The sequence below is a fragment of the Poecilia reticulata genome, linkage group LG19 (assembly GCF_000633615.1).
Source record: "Poecilia reticulata strain Guanapo linkage group LG19, Guppy_female_1.0+MT, whole genome shotgun sequence".
NCBI classification, from domain to species: Eukaryota; Metazoa; Chordata; class Actinopteri; order Cyprinodontiformes; family Poeciliidae; genus Poecilia; species Poecilia reticulata.
The window spans coordinates 6,870,927-6,886,615 of record NC_024349.1 but is presented as its reverse complement, the minus strand read 5'-3'; the positions used below and the strand labels follow the sequence as shown (position 1 = coordinate 6,886,615).

The window sequence follows — 15,689 nt, the reverse complement described above, 5'->3', positions numbered from 1 at the left end:
CCCCCCGTCCCCCAACCCCCCTCGCTCATTCTCCTTTCCGCCTCCCGTTTCTCATTTCCAGAAATGAGAGGGTGTATCCATGGCAACATGGGAGATGAGGAGGCTGAGGAGGAGAGGTGTGGGGGGGAAGGGGCCGGTGAGCTTGCTGATGTGTGGCTCGTAAGTTGAGAAATAGGTCATTTTTAAGCCAAAAGGAGGCAAACCCGATGTTTGGATCAAAGGTACAAAAAGATTTATTACTGCAAAGCTAATAAGATCATCTTTTCATAACTTTCTCCAAGAAAAGAATGTTTACGCAGACTAAGATTTCTATGCCTTTAGACAATTTGGAAAATCCCAGTTAATGATGACAAGCTTCTGATGGGCTAATGCACAATATTCAATGGTGAATGAATTTTAAGGAGCCATATCTGACGTACTTCTTCCCTCTGAGGCAGCATGGAAAAACATTTTAAAAATTAGGTCAAAATATCAGAAAGATTTACGGCTATAAATGTTGGTCTCTTTATTAAAATTAAAGTACTGCACCAATTCAGCAATAAAGAAGCCACTGCTGAAGCAGTGAGGAAAATAAAGCTTGAGCACAATTGGGTGTTACAAATGAGCAAAAACCAAAAGCACATGAGTTAAAACTGGCTTAAAGACAACAACGTCCATATTTTGGAGTGGTCACTGCAAATCTGTGTCCTCAGTTCTGCAGAAAATATGTAAACACTGTGCAGTAAGGAGGAAAAAAGTCCTACAAATATTTGTGAGCATTTTATAGTAGGATACCCGAAATGTTTGACCAATAAGGTCAAACAATTTAAAAGGTAATTCTACAGAATATGAAGGAAATGTATGTGAACCTTTGAATTTCATTAAGCAAAAAGTAAGTAAACAAAATCTCTCCCGTTACTCTAGCATTTAGCAAACAGAAACAATTCTGGTGATCTGAATTCATCTAAAACAAGAAATGTTTTAATGGATTTAACGGMAGATATTAAGATAAAAAATAAAAATAAATGTGTGTTTTATTAATAGAGTCCACTGCGCTTAAATATCTGGGTCAGCTGCATCTGAGAAAATTAACCTGGAATAGATTCATCAGTGCATAATGATATCCAAGTTGGATAATTGTACAAATGTCGTCACGTCCCAAAGAGGATAAGTCTTCTTACTTCAGCTTTTTTTTTTTTTTTCAAACCGTTTGGAAAATGTGTGTAAGAGTTAATTGCCTACCGCTAACAGATTTTTCCTTTGTGATTTAAAAAAAAAAAACAAGCAGAAATATTCCTCATTAATTTCTTTATTAGTTTGTTATTCAGGGGAAGAGTGTGTGCACATCTCCGAGTGTCTGTTTAGAGGGGGAAACGACTCCTGGAGGATCTCTCCCCCAACACAAGCCGCCTGGCAGGCTCCACGGAGCTTTGTTTAAAAATGTAAATTATGGAAATAGGTCACATAAAGAGTTTGGCAGCTTTGCGCAGTATCTTACAAGTTGCTGAAACGCTCAGTCAGGATGGCTCGCTAATAGGAACATCGCTGTGCTCTTTTAAGTGTGGGGAATACTCGGGGGAGACACCGCTGTTTTAATGACAGACGGATCTGTTAACAGTGTCATTGCTCCAGCTTCGCTCAACGACAGTAAATTAGGCCTTTCTCAGGTTTTGTTGTTTTGTATTTTGAGCTGTATGCTAACCAGGACTGTTATTTGCACCTACTCGTGCTCTTCGCTGCCTCTGTAAATAAAAGCTGGAACAATTACACCTTCTCAGATTGACTGTTAAAGAAAAGATGGTGCCTGACGGTACACAGAAATATACTTTGGAAAGTGTGCACCTCAACGACTAGAAGGAAATCGATATTTTTGCAGGTTTGGGAGCTGCTGCGCAACAATCATTCTGAACAGCTTTGTTTGCATTAATAAAATCCCTTCTTCTCCTTGAGCACACTGGGCAAATATTGCCTCTTTGATAACAAACGTGTCAGAGATTTGACTCCTTTGAATGCGTGCCAGTTAGGAAGATGATCAGACTCCACTTTTGAAACTTGTTTAAGTCTCCAGATAGCTAACTGATGTGAGGGGACTCTGCCAAAAGCTTGCTTTGTTTTTAATCCAACCTGAAACGGCTCCAATCTCTGATAATGCGCATCAAAACAGGTCAACTGGCCGCCCTGCCTCATAATTCTGATAAGCACAGGGAAGATCCAAGATGTCTCACAAAGTAGTCGCATCCCTCGTACTTTTTCCTGTTTTTTCTCATTACCAGCATTAGTTTTGACATTTTATGTCCCGTAGAAAAACAGTGATGATTTCCTACATTGTGGCAAATTCTTTCATTTTCCCACAGCTCCATTTAGGTCGCAGCACTGCCTCATCCGTGACTATTTGTTTTTTTTGTCCTCTGAAAGTCCATATATTCCCTCAGTGATTTAACATTCAAATTCTTCAATTTTCTAATCTTAGCCATGAGACGATCTTCGAAATTTGATTCAATTACATCCACAGGATGGCACCAACTCTCAACTTTATTACTATTGTACTATTGTGGTGTCGCATACAACACAGTTCAATGTGACCCACCAGCTTACTGACCGACTCCGAGAACAGATACGCGGCCTTAATTTACCTTTGTACTGTATGCATCCCTGCTTTGAGTTTGCCTTGAGAACACGGAGCTGCGCCAAGTGAAGTTCGCCAGAGTATGTTGGAGCCTTTAGGCTAACATGTCTGCAGACACACCCACACACCCTGGACACAAACTGTTTTGTCTTCAAGGTCTTCACCTTCATTTCCAAAAACCAGCCACCACTGACACAATTCCTCACCCGAACCTGATGAACACTTAAGACTCATAGTGCACAGATACTCTGCTGGGAATGAACACTGTGCATCTCTTCAGTTCAACCTTGTCTTCTTTGTGTGTAATTATGCGGTATACACGGACATATCCTCTAAAACAAAATTTGTTGATGTTTTTTGTTGCGTGCACAAAGTTGGCCAATAAAGCTGATTATGAGTACTTCTTTCTGGAAGTTATAAAATAATATCCCAATCTGTGCCCATCTCTCAGATAACTGTCTAATCCAGCTTAATCACAAAACATCCAGCTCCAAAACTACCAAGACATGGTTTTCCACATAAGCTGACAGGCTAAATAAGGAGAGCATCAATCAAAGAATGAGCCAAGAGACCCATAAGCCTGCAGGAGCCGTAGAAATCCACCACTCTGCAGGGAGAATCTGTTTAGAAGACCACTATTAGTGGGACGCTCCATGAGTCTAGCCTTTATGGAGGGTGGCAAAAGGAAAGCAATTTTTGAGAGTGAAAAACAATTAGCAGTTTGCCACAAGTCAATTGGGGGACAAAGTAAGGTGCTCTGGTCAGATGAGGCTAAAATGTAACATTTTTACATCAGCATTTTATATACATTCAAAATCCTGTGATTAATCAAAGACCTTCACCTCACATCATCCTAACCAAGATCCTCAATGTGAAACATCTTAGTGGCAGCGTTACGATGGGATCTTCTTCAGGAAGGACATGAAAGCTGGAGTTGAGTTAAACACGGGTCAGACTGGGATGTGAGGCCAATGACCCTCATCATACTGCATGTCTGCAGCTATGATGGAAGAGTTTAGATCAAAGATTTGTCATGTTTTAAAATAGTCCCATCAAAGTCCAGATCTAAGTACAATTGAGAATCTGGTGCAAACTTGAAATTTGAATTTTTTGAATATTCAGTGTCTAGATGTGCAAATCTGGCAGAGGGTAAAGCTCTGCCCCAACAGACTTGCAGGAAAGTGTAATCATGAATTACAGTTCAACTCAGTTTATTTACATAGCGCTCATTCATAAGACATGTTGTCTAATGGCACTTCAAACAGACAGGTTCAAAGTCAACTACAACTAAATGTGCAAAAATTCAAGGGTTACGACTCTTTTTTGAAAGGACTGTAATACAATTCAGCGTCGGTTCTGTTCAACAGTTGTCTAATTTTTCTACTTAGAAGAAAAAAAACAATTGAAAATAAAGAATTTCAATGAGATGCAAACCAAGAGCCACTGTGCACAGTTTGAAACGAATCTGAATCTGTGCATGATATGGTAATTAGTTTTGTTATGCTGTTTTAAGAAGTCAGATAAAACAACTCGGCTCGTATGCGAGCCGCCCAGTGGCATCTGTAAGACGGATTAGAGTTCGGCTCATATCTTCCTCAGCACCGCGATGTGGCTGAGGATTTGGAATCAAGTGTTTTCTCCAAATTAATAACGGCAGACTGAGCTGAATGAGGGCACGGCATATTCATTTATCTCTTTGGATCGGCTTTCTGAGGATAGTCTCTAGATTTGAACCGACTATTACAGTTGCAGACTAATTTCTCCCAAAGTCCTCTCTCCGCCACAACAGCTTAACCTCACTTAGTCCAGAGGTCTGTGCCACTGAACCGATTATGTGGCCCCGGTCTGAAGACGGGCAGAGGGAATTTTCTCCTTCACGATCAAACAAGAATGATGAAACTAACAAAAAGGAGAGAAATACCTTCTTATGGGCTCCATGTCTGTTGACTCGTCCTCCTGCAGGTGTTTGTAGACATGCCCGGTCACTCTGGTGCCGTCGATTAGGCTTGTGGATATTTTGTGCTTCCCTCTGGAAATGGGTGGGGTCCTGAAGTGGTTGACCTCTCTTCGCTGCTGGGCTGGGCTGAGTGAAAGGGAACTACTCCTGCAACCAGAAGGCAAAAGAAAAAAAAAATGGCTTTTTAAAATCACAAGCTAAAACTACTTTTGCAATGTCATGTTTATGTCTTGATTGCTTTTAATGTCTAAAATTCCCTTTATTGATCGCTGTTGACATTGTTGCTTTTAATCTTTATTACTCCACAGTGTCTCTGAATGTCTTTAAAAGTGTTTTACAAATGAAATGTTATTATTATTATTGATCTGTCTTGGTTGAAGTGAAGTATGCTGCATTTCTGTCACGTCAGATCAAAAAAGTATGTGCATTAAAGCATCTATAAATATGAAATAATCACAAATTTATACATTTCATTGAAAGAAATAACTCATGGTTGAAACTTTTAAGTTCAAAATCAATTATTGTTGAATGATTCTCGACATGTAACTGTATTTATTTCTCCTTCTACATAAAGCTGTAAATATTTGTTTCTGCATTACCAAAAATAATTAAGATAAACACACCTTCCATTTGAATTAGTCGCTGCTAGCTGCTGATGCATTAAACTGTAATTAATGAGATACACAAAGCCCGCATGCCGCTTAGACGTGCGCCTTCATACGGCAGGCGTTTTATGTATGCGCAGAAATAAAAAGAAATCCTCGTCAGTGGCAGCTCKGTCGTGTTGAAAGTTCAGGTTAATCTTTTCTTCCTGCGGCTTGATGGAGTGAAACTGGTCTAATCTTGACAGAAGCCAGTCCCTGCGCCAAATGCATTCAGATATACAAACATGCACAAGAACACACTCAGACAACATGTAAACACAGAAGCAGGTGCATTTAAACCACCACATGCACACACAAGGAGCATGAAGTGGGTTCCATTTGTTTGGTCCTCTGTATTCAGGTTGCATTCATTTGTCTCTTTATATTTGTCATGGCCTATTTAATCTGCTGCCTTAAAGCTTTTCATGCCACTGTTTTAATAGTGTTAATAGTGAATTCCATATTTTTTTTGTTTTGTATAAAAAGTCTACCAAAGACAATCAGTCCCATACTGTGCGCCTGAGCAGGACTGTAAACTACAAACTACTAGGACATAAAGCATTTTTCTGAAGATGATTTCTGATCAAATGTATTTATGCTAATGTGCATTGGGCAACCATTTTACTATTGTCAATCTGAGATTTTGTTTTGTCTTCAGCCAATAATTCAAGTAAAATTAATTTGGATTAAATTCATTACACTAAATACTCTGTTGTGGATTGCCTCTATACTGTCTGACTAACAAACCCCAATTTTCATTCACTCAGCCGAAAGCACACACTGAACAGCATAACAGAAAGACATGAGGGATAAATGTAAACCTTCTCTTTCAGTGAACTGTGCTGCTATATTCTGGGATGTTGAGACACAGATCTCCCGGTGCTGTCAAATGATGGAAGCCACGTTCTTTTTTTTCTAGGCAAGTTCTTTTAATTTTTTCAGAGCACAGTAGGTGGCCTAGTTCAAAACACATCTCTTAGTCCCCTGTAGCAGTAAAAAAAAAAAAAAATGTCAAGGTAAATTAAAAATATCCTACACAGTTTTACAATGTGTATTGTATTTGTAATATGCGAGTGTGGACACATCTTATAGGAACAAACTGTGTCTTTTGTATGCAGGACCACAACATTCAACCTAAGTTAATTTTAGAGTTAGATTTGGAAATGTAAGGATTCCTGCTAAACCACATCTTACTGCTGCTAATATAATGATTTTAAAATTAAATAACTGGGTTAGAAGCAGCATGGAAAATAGGCGAGCCTAAAACAACATTTTGGAGTTATTTTGTGTTTAAATTAAAATCCGCTTTACATTGAAATCTTACAATTTCCAATAGAAAGGGATTTACATGACCAAGCAGAGCTCAGTTGAAAAATAGACAAAACATTTTTACCAGCATTTATCAAAGGACTGCAAATTTTGGCCAAAACTCAAACTCAGATTGAAGGGAAGATACGAGTGAAGACCACGTTTCAAATCTTACCTCAAATCCATAACACGATTTACTTTGACTGGGTCACTCTAACACATGTATGTGCTTTGATCTGCACTGCTACTTGATGTTCAAGAGAAAAAAAATCAGCCGGAATGCGAATGTTCACTGGTCTTCATGTTTCCCGTTTGTTCACTAAAGTTCAAAAACGCTGAAGTCGTCACAGATCAAATGTATCTATAGAGAGGGGGGCACTGTATACTCTTAGGTGACTTTATTGCATTTTGTTTATATATATAAATAGGGGTGTCAAAAAATAAGACTTGATAAAACTGCACACCTTTATAAATTTTTATAAAAATTTATAAAGGTTTTAAAGTGCTAATAAAATACTTTCTTTTTGGTGTAGCAGAATATTAGATGTAAACGATTAAGTGGTATAAGAACTTTTACAGTGTACTACAGTGTACCTCTTTTTAAGTTAATGTGTCTCTTTTTGCTCAGTGCAGGTCCAACACAACAGCCGACATATGGACATTTTCATGATGTTTGTGGTTTTGGAACAATGAGCAAATATCAGAGTCATATATTTCTATCAAACGTTTCTGGTAACCGACGTAAATAATGTGGAATCATGGGGAATTGTTAACTATCTGCAAGCTTATTTTCTAATTAGAATGAACTGAAAGCAAGGCGAAAAAATAAAAAAGTGCTTTATTAGAAATATTCCTGGTGGATAAAATCCTGAAAACATAGACGTCTGAAACAGACCGAGAGCTGCCCGTCTCTACATTTAATCAAAAGCTCACTTACTCCGAAGAAGCTTTGCTGCGAGAGAACGGCTGCCCGTAAATTAACCAGTTCCTCTCACTGTTTATGCATTTACTCTGCTTATTGAAGAAGAGCAGAGAGGAGCGACAGACTGAGGGGGAGCAGCGTGTGACAAACGACCTGAACTGAGCTTGAAACGGTGAGACACATAAACAGGGAAAAACACCGATCTCCACAAAACCAGCAGGAAACACCCACACAGAATAGCACTCCTGATGTTCACTAGGTTTTCTTCTCAGTATGTGGAGAAACTCAAGCTCGATGGCTGATTTAAGGAATTGATTAGCCTACTTTCCACAGTTTTCTAATAATTCAGTCATGATAACACTTCGGGTTTCTTTGCAGTTCCACCACAGCAAACTTCTTGTCTTCTTGTGAGACACTGCATGAAATTTTGAGGACAAGGAAACGATGCGAGTTGTGCAAAAATGTTGATTTAAAATAATACCACTGGAAAATTGTATTTTTTAATATAGTATTGCCTTGAAAATTGGCTGCATGTTGTCACAGTTGGTTTCTGTGCACCAATAAGGTCCTAGGGTTGAATCCCAGCGCATAGGTGGGCTCTCCAGCTTTCTCCAACATGCCAAACACACGACTGTCAGGTTATCGGATCTCCATAAAAAAAAAGTCCTTAGGTGAAGACGTGTGTCTATACCTGCCTGCCCCAACCCTGCAAGGGCAGGCAGGTATAGACAATAGATGGATGGCTGGCTTGAAAATTAGGGTGTTGGTCTAACATTTAGAAGCCCTTTCAAATCCAATGCTGTAATGGTCTAATGTCACTCAAAACGCCGTTTCAACAGCTTGTAAACACCTTAAAGTGGTTTGTCACTGCGTCGAGCAAAAATCTGCTCACAACTCGGTGAGCTTTCACTTCTTCAGTGAAGGTGTGGCCATAACAGATGATCAGACCATCCAGGCATAAAGGTGAAGACGGAGAAAAAGGTATTATTGTTGAGTGTCTGAATTCTCAAGCTTTGTTTTAGAAGCGTTATTTTGTGACTCTCACACATCATTTAAAATGTATGAAGTTTCACTTTTCATATTGATTTGTTGGTAAATTGACGCTGACATAGAACAAGCAGGTGTGAGGTCCTGCGTAGCTCGACAGTAAGATGAGGCACACCGTGTGCGTAGACTGCCAGAGTCTTGCTCCAGGGTCATGTGCTGAAAGTCTTCTCACTTTAATATTAGTTTACCATGAATGAACGTCTGTAGTGACATACAATCTTACAATACAAAAAGAAAAAAAAAAAACAATCAGGTGGGCCTTCAGCCAACAACTCCGGCATTTCTTTGGAGAGCAGTGCTTCAGGTAATTGCTTAACTGACAAAGTTTGACTTACGTATTCTTCATCTTACTGAATGCTCTGGGTTTTGATATCTGTACTATGATGGTTCGATATAACGCACTGTTATGATGCATGCTTCAGATAAATGCTGCAGCATTCTGAAAAATTTAATCTCTACTATGATAAATATCCTGCTTTGGCAGAGACTTTTTTTTCGGGGGTTGGGTGCAGGAATGTGCAGCATACCTGCAGCTGTCTTATTATTGTCCGTTTACTTCCAAGCCAGAGCTGTCTCCTGAAAATCTAAGCGTGTTACAGGGTGCCATCCATTCCTTGTTCGACTGAAGCCTCTGTCGGATTCTCCTGGCTTGTAGAATTCTACAGCATGCCATCTGTTAAAGCTTATGCCATATGGATATGGCTTACTGTAAAGATGTTTTAATGCCAAGCTAAATCAGCGTACTTTATGATAATTTAGAGCGTACAGCGTTGCGGCCACAAATCGAGCGCCCTTGCTTGTGTTTCCTCGTGGAGCTCCCTTTCCGTGATTGCTGATTCGTCGTGGTCAGAGAGGAGGCCACAGGTGTTTTTTAGTGATATCTAAATTGCCGAGGCCAAGTCCCAGCTCAACAGATGCAGCGTGCTTTCAAACAAGCGAGTCAACCTGCACACGCCCGTGCCCAGTGATAAGCCTCTGACACACAGGTAAACATTTGCCGTATTATAGATGGGGGGCCATATTGACATGTTTTTATGGCGCGTTTCTCCTGATAGCTCACAATGTGGTCCAGTTTTTCAGGTCAATAGCTGAAAGCATTTCAACATCATCCATCACAGTCTAGTTCTCCCTTGCCTCCACAGGCTCAGAGAACCGTCCGAACAGATGATTGACTGTCAGCTGCCCTTCATGAGACACCTCCATAGTACCACACTGAAGGGGAAAAAGCCGGAAGGTGTTGGCAGTGTCCCTGCAGCAACACATAACGACCTTTCAGAAAGAGAGGGGGAAAAAAAAGAAAAAAACTTTCCTCTGTGACATGCCGCTGGTCCATTAAAACACAGCACAACTGCTCCACAGTGAGCTTTGTCACCATTGTCTAGCAGACCTGTAAAAACTCTCACTGTCTGGACACACAATCTTTGACTTGCGCATCCTCCTCCCCCCCTCCAGACACTGCTTCCTTTCATCACTGTGGCTTCTCCACAGTGGCCTCAGCTAAAAACACTGAAAAGCCCCGAAGTAATGATGCTTTATATAAACGAGTGGAAGGCATAACATGACCGCTATCACATGTGATTATACCAACACAACTCCAAAAGGGTTACCTGTTCCAGGTAGATATTTACCATAGATTTTTCTGTCATAGAAAAAAAACAAAAAAAAAACAAATAAACAGCTTTAAGACTTGTGATTCTAAATGCATTTAAGCTCTCGAAGTGTGCCCATATCATCAAAGGAAGTCTAACTTGTCTGTGAACATTACAGACGGGGCTATTGCAGCACGCCGCACACCCGCATTCCTGGGCTCCCCTGAGGATTTTAAACGGCGGCATCTGATTCTGTCTGCTGTGATCACAAAGCAAAGCCGACRCAGAGATTTTGCTTGTAGCAAAAATGTTGTCAATTTGTTTAATCTCCCTCCAATAGATATATGAATTTTGGGTCATTCACTGTTTAGAASTCCATATGTTTGCTCGTCCCCGAGGATGAAAGTATTGATGGTCCTTTTCACATTTTGTCAAGTTGCAGCCACAAACTACAGTGTGTTTTATTAGAATTGAATGTGATAAGTAGTGCATTCATGTGAAGAGGAATAAGATAATACATGGTCTTCAATTTTAAAAACCCTAAAAAGTATGACCTGTATTTATCTTTTGAGTTTTAAGTTGTGGGAAAAACTGAATATCCTTTCCACGGGGCTTGTTGCTTCCCTGCATCAGGAAAAACTACAACATAAAAGATATGAGCAGACTTGAGATGCCTAGATTTAAAACGGTTGTACTTAAGACTTTTTGGACATTTTTCAGATCTTGCAGAAATCCTGTGTGAGAGTTAAAAGTCAAAATCTGAATTAAACTGAAGACCTGAAACTTGATTTTCACATATTGTCTTTATTCAGCCTGAATGACCTCTAGTCATTTTGTTAAATAGTAAAACGGTAGAGACGTAACCTGACAKACTTGTAGCCCTAATCATGGAGAGAAGTGGTTCTCTGAAATGTTGACTTCAGSAAATTAAACATTTTCATTTCACTTCTGCAGTACTTTGTGCTGTTCGCATAAAATTCCAATAAGCAATATAAAGAATCTTCCAAGAATATTTAAAAGTAAAATCTATAAAGTAGCATCTTTATAAGCATGATTGCATACTCYACTATTTATATAATCAAACTATCTAAACCAATGAACTCTCCTATAAAAAAACCTACTCATCTAGCTGGCAATGCATCTGAGAAATAAACCACCACAGTTGCTCCCATTTATAATCTTCATAAATCCTTCTAAGATGTTTCTCCTTTAACAAATGATCTGTTTGTTATTTGGAAGCCCATTTATTATATCATATTGCCGGGTTGATTAAAGTTCTCACTTGGCTGCCTCTTATATTTCGATACGGACTGAGAAAGATATGAAACGGGGCAGGCAATAAGAGTATGTCATATTTTCACCTGAAGCATTTCCCTTTCGACAGCGCTTTGCTCAGAATAGGTGGGGTGACTGTGGAAGAGCCTGGTGCCACGCTGCTGCCCTTAAGAGACGATCCGTGAGAGCCGCAGCCCTGCAGGGACAAAGAAACAAACAAAAAATGGTAAAAGACAAAACAGAACAGTTGAAACCAGATATTTGCATACACCATGTTAACAAAAAGCACACTTCCCCACACACGTGATTCTCAAGACGTGTCCTGTCATATGATTAGACTACATTTGAAATGAAATGGGGAACCTTGCAGGTCTGGACACGCCATCTTTACTGTGAAGAATGGAGGGCTGTTTTTTGGGGGTAGGGACTTGTGCACTTGACCAAGCAGATGGCATTATGAGGTGAGGGCAGAAMGTTATATCGAAGTATTAAAGCAACATTCACAGACATCAACCATGAAATTAAGGCTGACTTGCAAGTGGGACTTCCAAATGAACAACGACCCTAACCATCCTTCCCAATTAGATACAAAGTGTCTTACACACAGAAAGGTCACTTTAAATGCAACACTACTGCTTAGGAAATGTGTAAATCTCTGCATTTTAAAGACAAAAAAAATCTTAATTACTTATTAGCAGATTGAAAATAACACAATGAGTCAGTGTTGTTCAGGACTTACAAAGACAAGGATGAGAGACGCACATGGAGAACTGATTTTAATAGTAGATACACTCAGAGAGATTTAAAAAAAAAAAACAAGCTGGTAGCAACAACAAAGGATTAGACCCTGACGGAGAAAACCAACAACTATTTTAGACTGGTGAGTTAATGAGCAGATGAGAAAGCGCATGGAGCTCAGACACTGAGGGACGGGACTCCTTCAGTTGTGGAATACAGGAAATAATTACTAACAAAACATAGTAAATACAGACAGAAATACAAACCTAAAAATACACAGAAGCTTCAAATACCAAATTTGGTGACACAAAATGGCTTTTAAACACTTAATTATTTGTATGTGCGGCTTAACTAAAGTCTAGTCAGGTGGAGAATGTTCTCTTGCTGATGTTTCCCGACTCAGTCAGGCAGTGTCTTTAATTACATTTTGAACTGCTGATTAAGAGGAGTGGGGCGGCAATGCAAGCATAAACTTCCCGCTGGCCCTCGCAGCACTTCTGCTACTCTCAAGAATTAATCCAACATGAGATTACATTAATAGCTTTCTTAGAAATTCCCTCCTTTAATTCTCAACCTTTATTCTTATCAGAATTAACACCATTATCTTACAACAGGCCACAGTCACAGCTCAAGCACGGCAGTCACGGATGCCCCAAAAACCCCTTTGTAAAGTCTTTAGATAATTCTGTTATTCTCATTACAGTACATCCTGAGCTGCCCCGTCTTTCTCTCTGTCCGACCGTGTGCCATTAAAGTGGTTGCATGTGACTTAAGAGATGGTTCGGGGGGCTCCTGCTCCTGATAAGGCCCCTCTTTCCTCCCCTTACACCAACTCCCACAGGGAGCTGTTACCGCTGCTCACCAGTTGTGCAGCAAAATAGCATAATTTCGACCACCCTCTCATATGCCCTGCGGGTGGAGAATGCTTCACTTTCTGAGACAATTGCCTCGGCAAAGTTTCCTGCAGGATGATATCTATGTCAGGGGATAAAATAAATAGCTTGTGGCAAACAATGGCAGACCTGCACGCCGCAACCCATTTCGCTTGTTCCCTCCTATCTGGCTTTTTGTCTTTTTCTATGCCACTTGTGAAAACATTCAATAAACAGCGCATTGTGGATTCTTTTGAAGGGTGAGACAAACAGAAAACGCCAGAGCCCACGAGAGAGTAACAGTAAAATCCATCAATATGGGGACTGTCACCGAAATACCAACAAGTGGACGAAGCTATGCATTCAGAGCAGCCGTAATCTTTCGTGGATTAATATCAAATTTCAGGTCCTGAACTGTGCATGATGGAATATTTGTCCAATCCTTAACAAGGTCAGTCACTGTATCCGGAGAATAAACCAACACAARATACTATATGGCYGACATCGACCGTATGYCYGCTGTTCCTGCAAGGATGTGACTAATGCTGATGGAAAACACAGTTTTGGCTCTCATCAAAATGTTAATCAGTTATTTTAGAGATGGAACCTGACATGTAMATGGGCTTAAAGTTGGCCACATTATTCAAGCTGCGTCCAATCATGCARACCCCATCAAGGACGTTATTGTTTTCAATCATTTGAGCAATAATCAGAACCCACACTGGTGGGTAACATTGCTTGACCCTCTTTTGCTTTCAGAATTCAGAAACTGTGTGAAAAGGTGCATCTTCCTGATAGGAGTAGCTATCAGACGATGGGTCATAAAGAGAGGGACATGGTTGAAATGTGCTAAGAAAATGTTTCGCACATCATTACACCACCTATCCTACCAGCCTGAAGTCAAGATGCAGAATGTTGATGTTTTTAAATTGTTTTTACCCCTATATAATTCTGACTCTACTGTCTGAATATATATACAACATTTTTCCAATGTGTTATAGTCCATTTAATCTCAGTTCCCTGTTTTCATCATCCACTTCAAGGTTAAAATGCTGTAGGTTTGGAGTCCTGCACATATCGGTTCTGATAAGTTGGTGTTTGAGCTGCTGCTGCTGCCGTCCTGTTGTCTTAAACCAGACTGACATCTGACATTAACAAGACATTTGCATTCACACAACTGAAGTTCATTGGACATTTTCTTGTTTTTGGACCATTTATTGTAAAACAGAGAGATGGTTGTCGGTCATGCATAGCTTTTTCTCTGGTTAACAAGGAATGATAAACTATGCCACATTTCCTTTCTTCACCATTCCACCAATGTAACCATTGTAGGTTACATTAACTGGTTAAAATGTTCCAGAACCTGAATATTCAAATGTTAAGAACTATTTRTTAAACAACAGTGACTTCTGTCAGAGACYTTTTCTAAATTGCCGTTATACTGACTGCTAGAGGAGATCCTTCCTCTCCTCAGCCATCAGCATCTACAACAACTCTTTGAAGAAAACTGTGTAATATCAGTTACTATATTTAACTTTCCTCTCTGGGATTAATCAAGTATTTTTGTGTTCAAATTGTATTTAATTTGAATAAATATCCAGTAAATTAGAAGTAAAGTGAAAATAAATAACTCTTTCCTTTAAAAAAAAAATTAAAAATGGCGACGACTCATTAAATGTGGTCGGCTCAACACAGTAATTGTACTTGAGAATTAAAATCCTCCACGACCATCTCAGTTTCCAGGGCTAGGTGGTGTAGAAAACCTTTGTGGTGAGTTGAAGAGAAGGTGGTGTAGAAAACCTTTGTGGTGAGTTGAAGAGAGCAGAAGAAAACACCCAGGACTTTGCACAGTCTGTAGAGATTGTGCAAACAGGAATAGTGAAAGATCTCCTGTATGCTGCAACCTTCTGAAACTSCTGCCCTACTGRGAGCAGGAGGTTGAACAAAGTATTACTGGGGAAGTAGAAAAATCTGGCTTTTTAATAATGATTTTGTTGAAATCAGTATGTTCCTACCAGACTAAATAAATGCAYCCATAACTTTTTTAGCGTGATGTCATGCTGCAAAAATATTTACATTTATTTGAATGGAATTTATGCAACTTTCCCAAAAGATGACAAAAAAAAAAGTCTGCCCCATGAACTTTTTTTGCTTTTAAATTTCCCAGAAAGCAAGCAGCCATTCTACTGATTACTTGTTTCCCCTGGCACTTCATACGTTTAAGGATGCAACATCTTTGAAAGTCTAACTCCAGAGTATTTTTAAATTTTCCTTCACGTAAGAGAACATTGCCCTGAAGCGCATACAAGTTTGAGTATTCTAAAGGTATATCTCTACAAATTTTGGAAGAGCAAGCTCTRCTCTGGGGTTTTTTACCTTTGCCTACCTCCATGAGCTATTAATGTTTTATGCTCACTCCTGAGAGTGACTTGTCCAAAGTAAGGCCACAATGATCACTATTATTTTACACAGTTTTATCTGGTCGGGAAGATTCCTCTAACATAAAACATATTTTTTTAACAAGAAGCCTGAGACGCATAGTTAGCACCTCTTTAGCTTCCAGCTGTTTGGAACACAGTGTCTCTTCCTTCCAGCTTAGATTGTTGTTTGTTTCAGTGCAGGCATCCAATTGGTCTGCTATATTTTCAGAAAATATCTCTAACACTCTAAGCGTTGATTTAAATTTGACGCACAATGTGTCCAAGTGTACACACATATTACCATTAATTTCC

The 15,689-nt window shown here is 39.6% G+C and overlaps 1 protein-coding gene across 1 annotated transcript in view; it reads right to left on the bottom strand.

Moving 5' to 3' along the window:
* Positions 1-15,689, bottom strand: part of nrg3b (neuregulin 3b) — a 127,484-nt gene that overhangs the window by 2,723 nt on the left and 109,072 nt on the right. Inside the window, exons 6-7 of the mRNA XM_008436698.1 lie at positions 11,434-11,543; positions 4,527-4,709 (exon numbers count right to left, since the gene is read on the bottom strand). Of these exons, the coding sequence (XP_008434920.1) occupies positions 4,527-4,709; positions 11,434-11,543 (293 nt within the window). The remainder of the gene's footprint in view (positions 1-4,526; positions 4,710-11,433; positions 11,544-15,689) is intronic.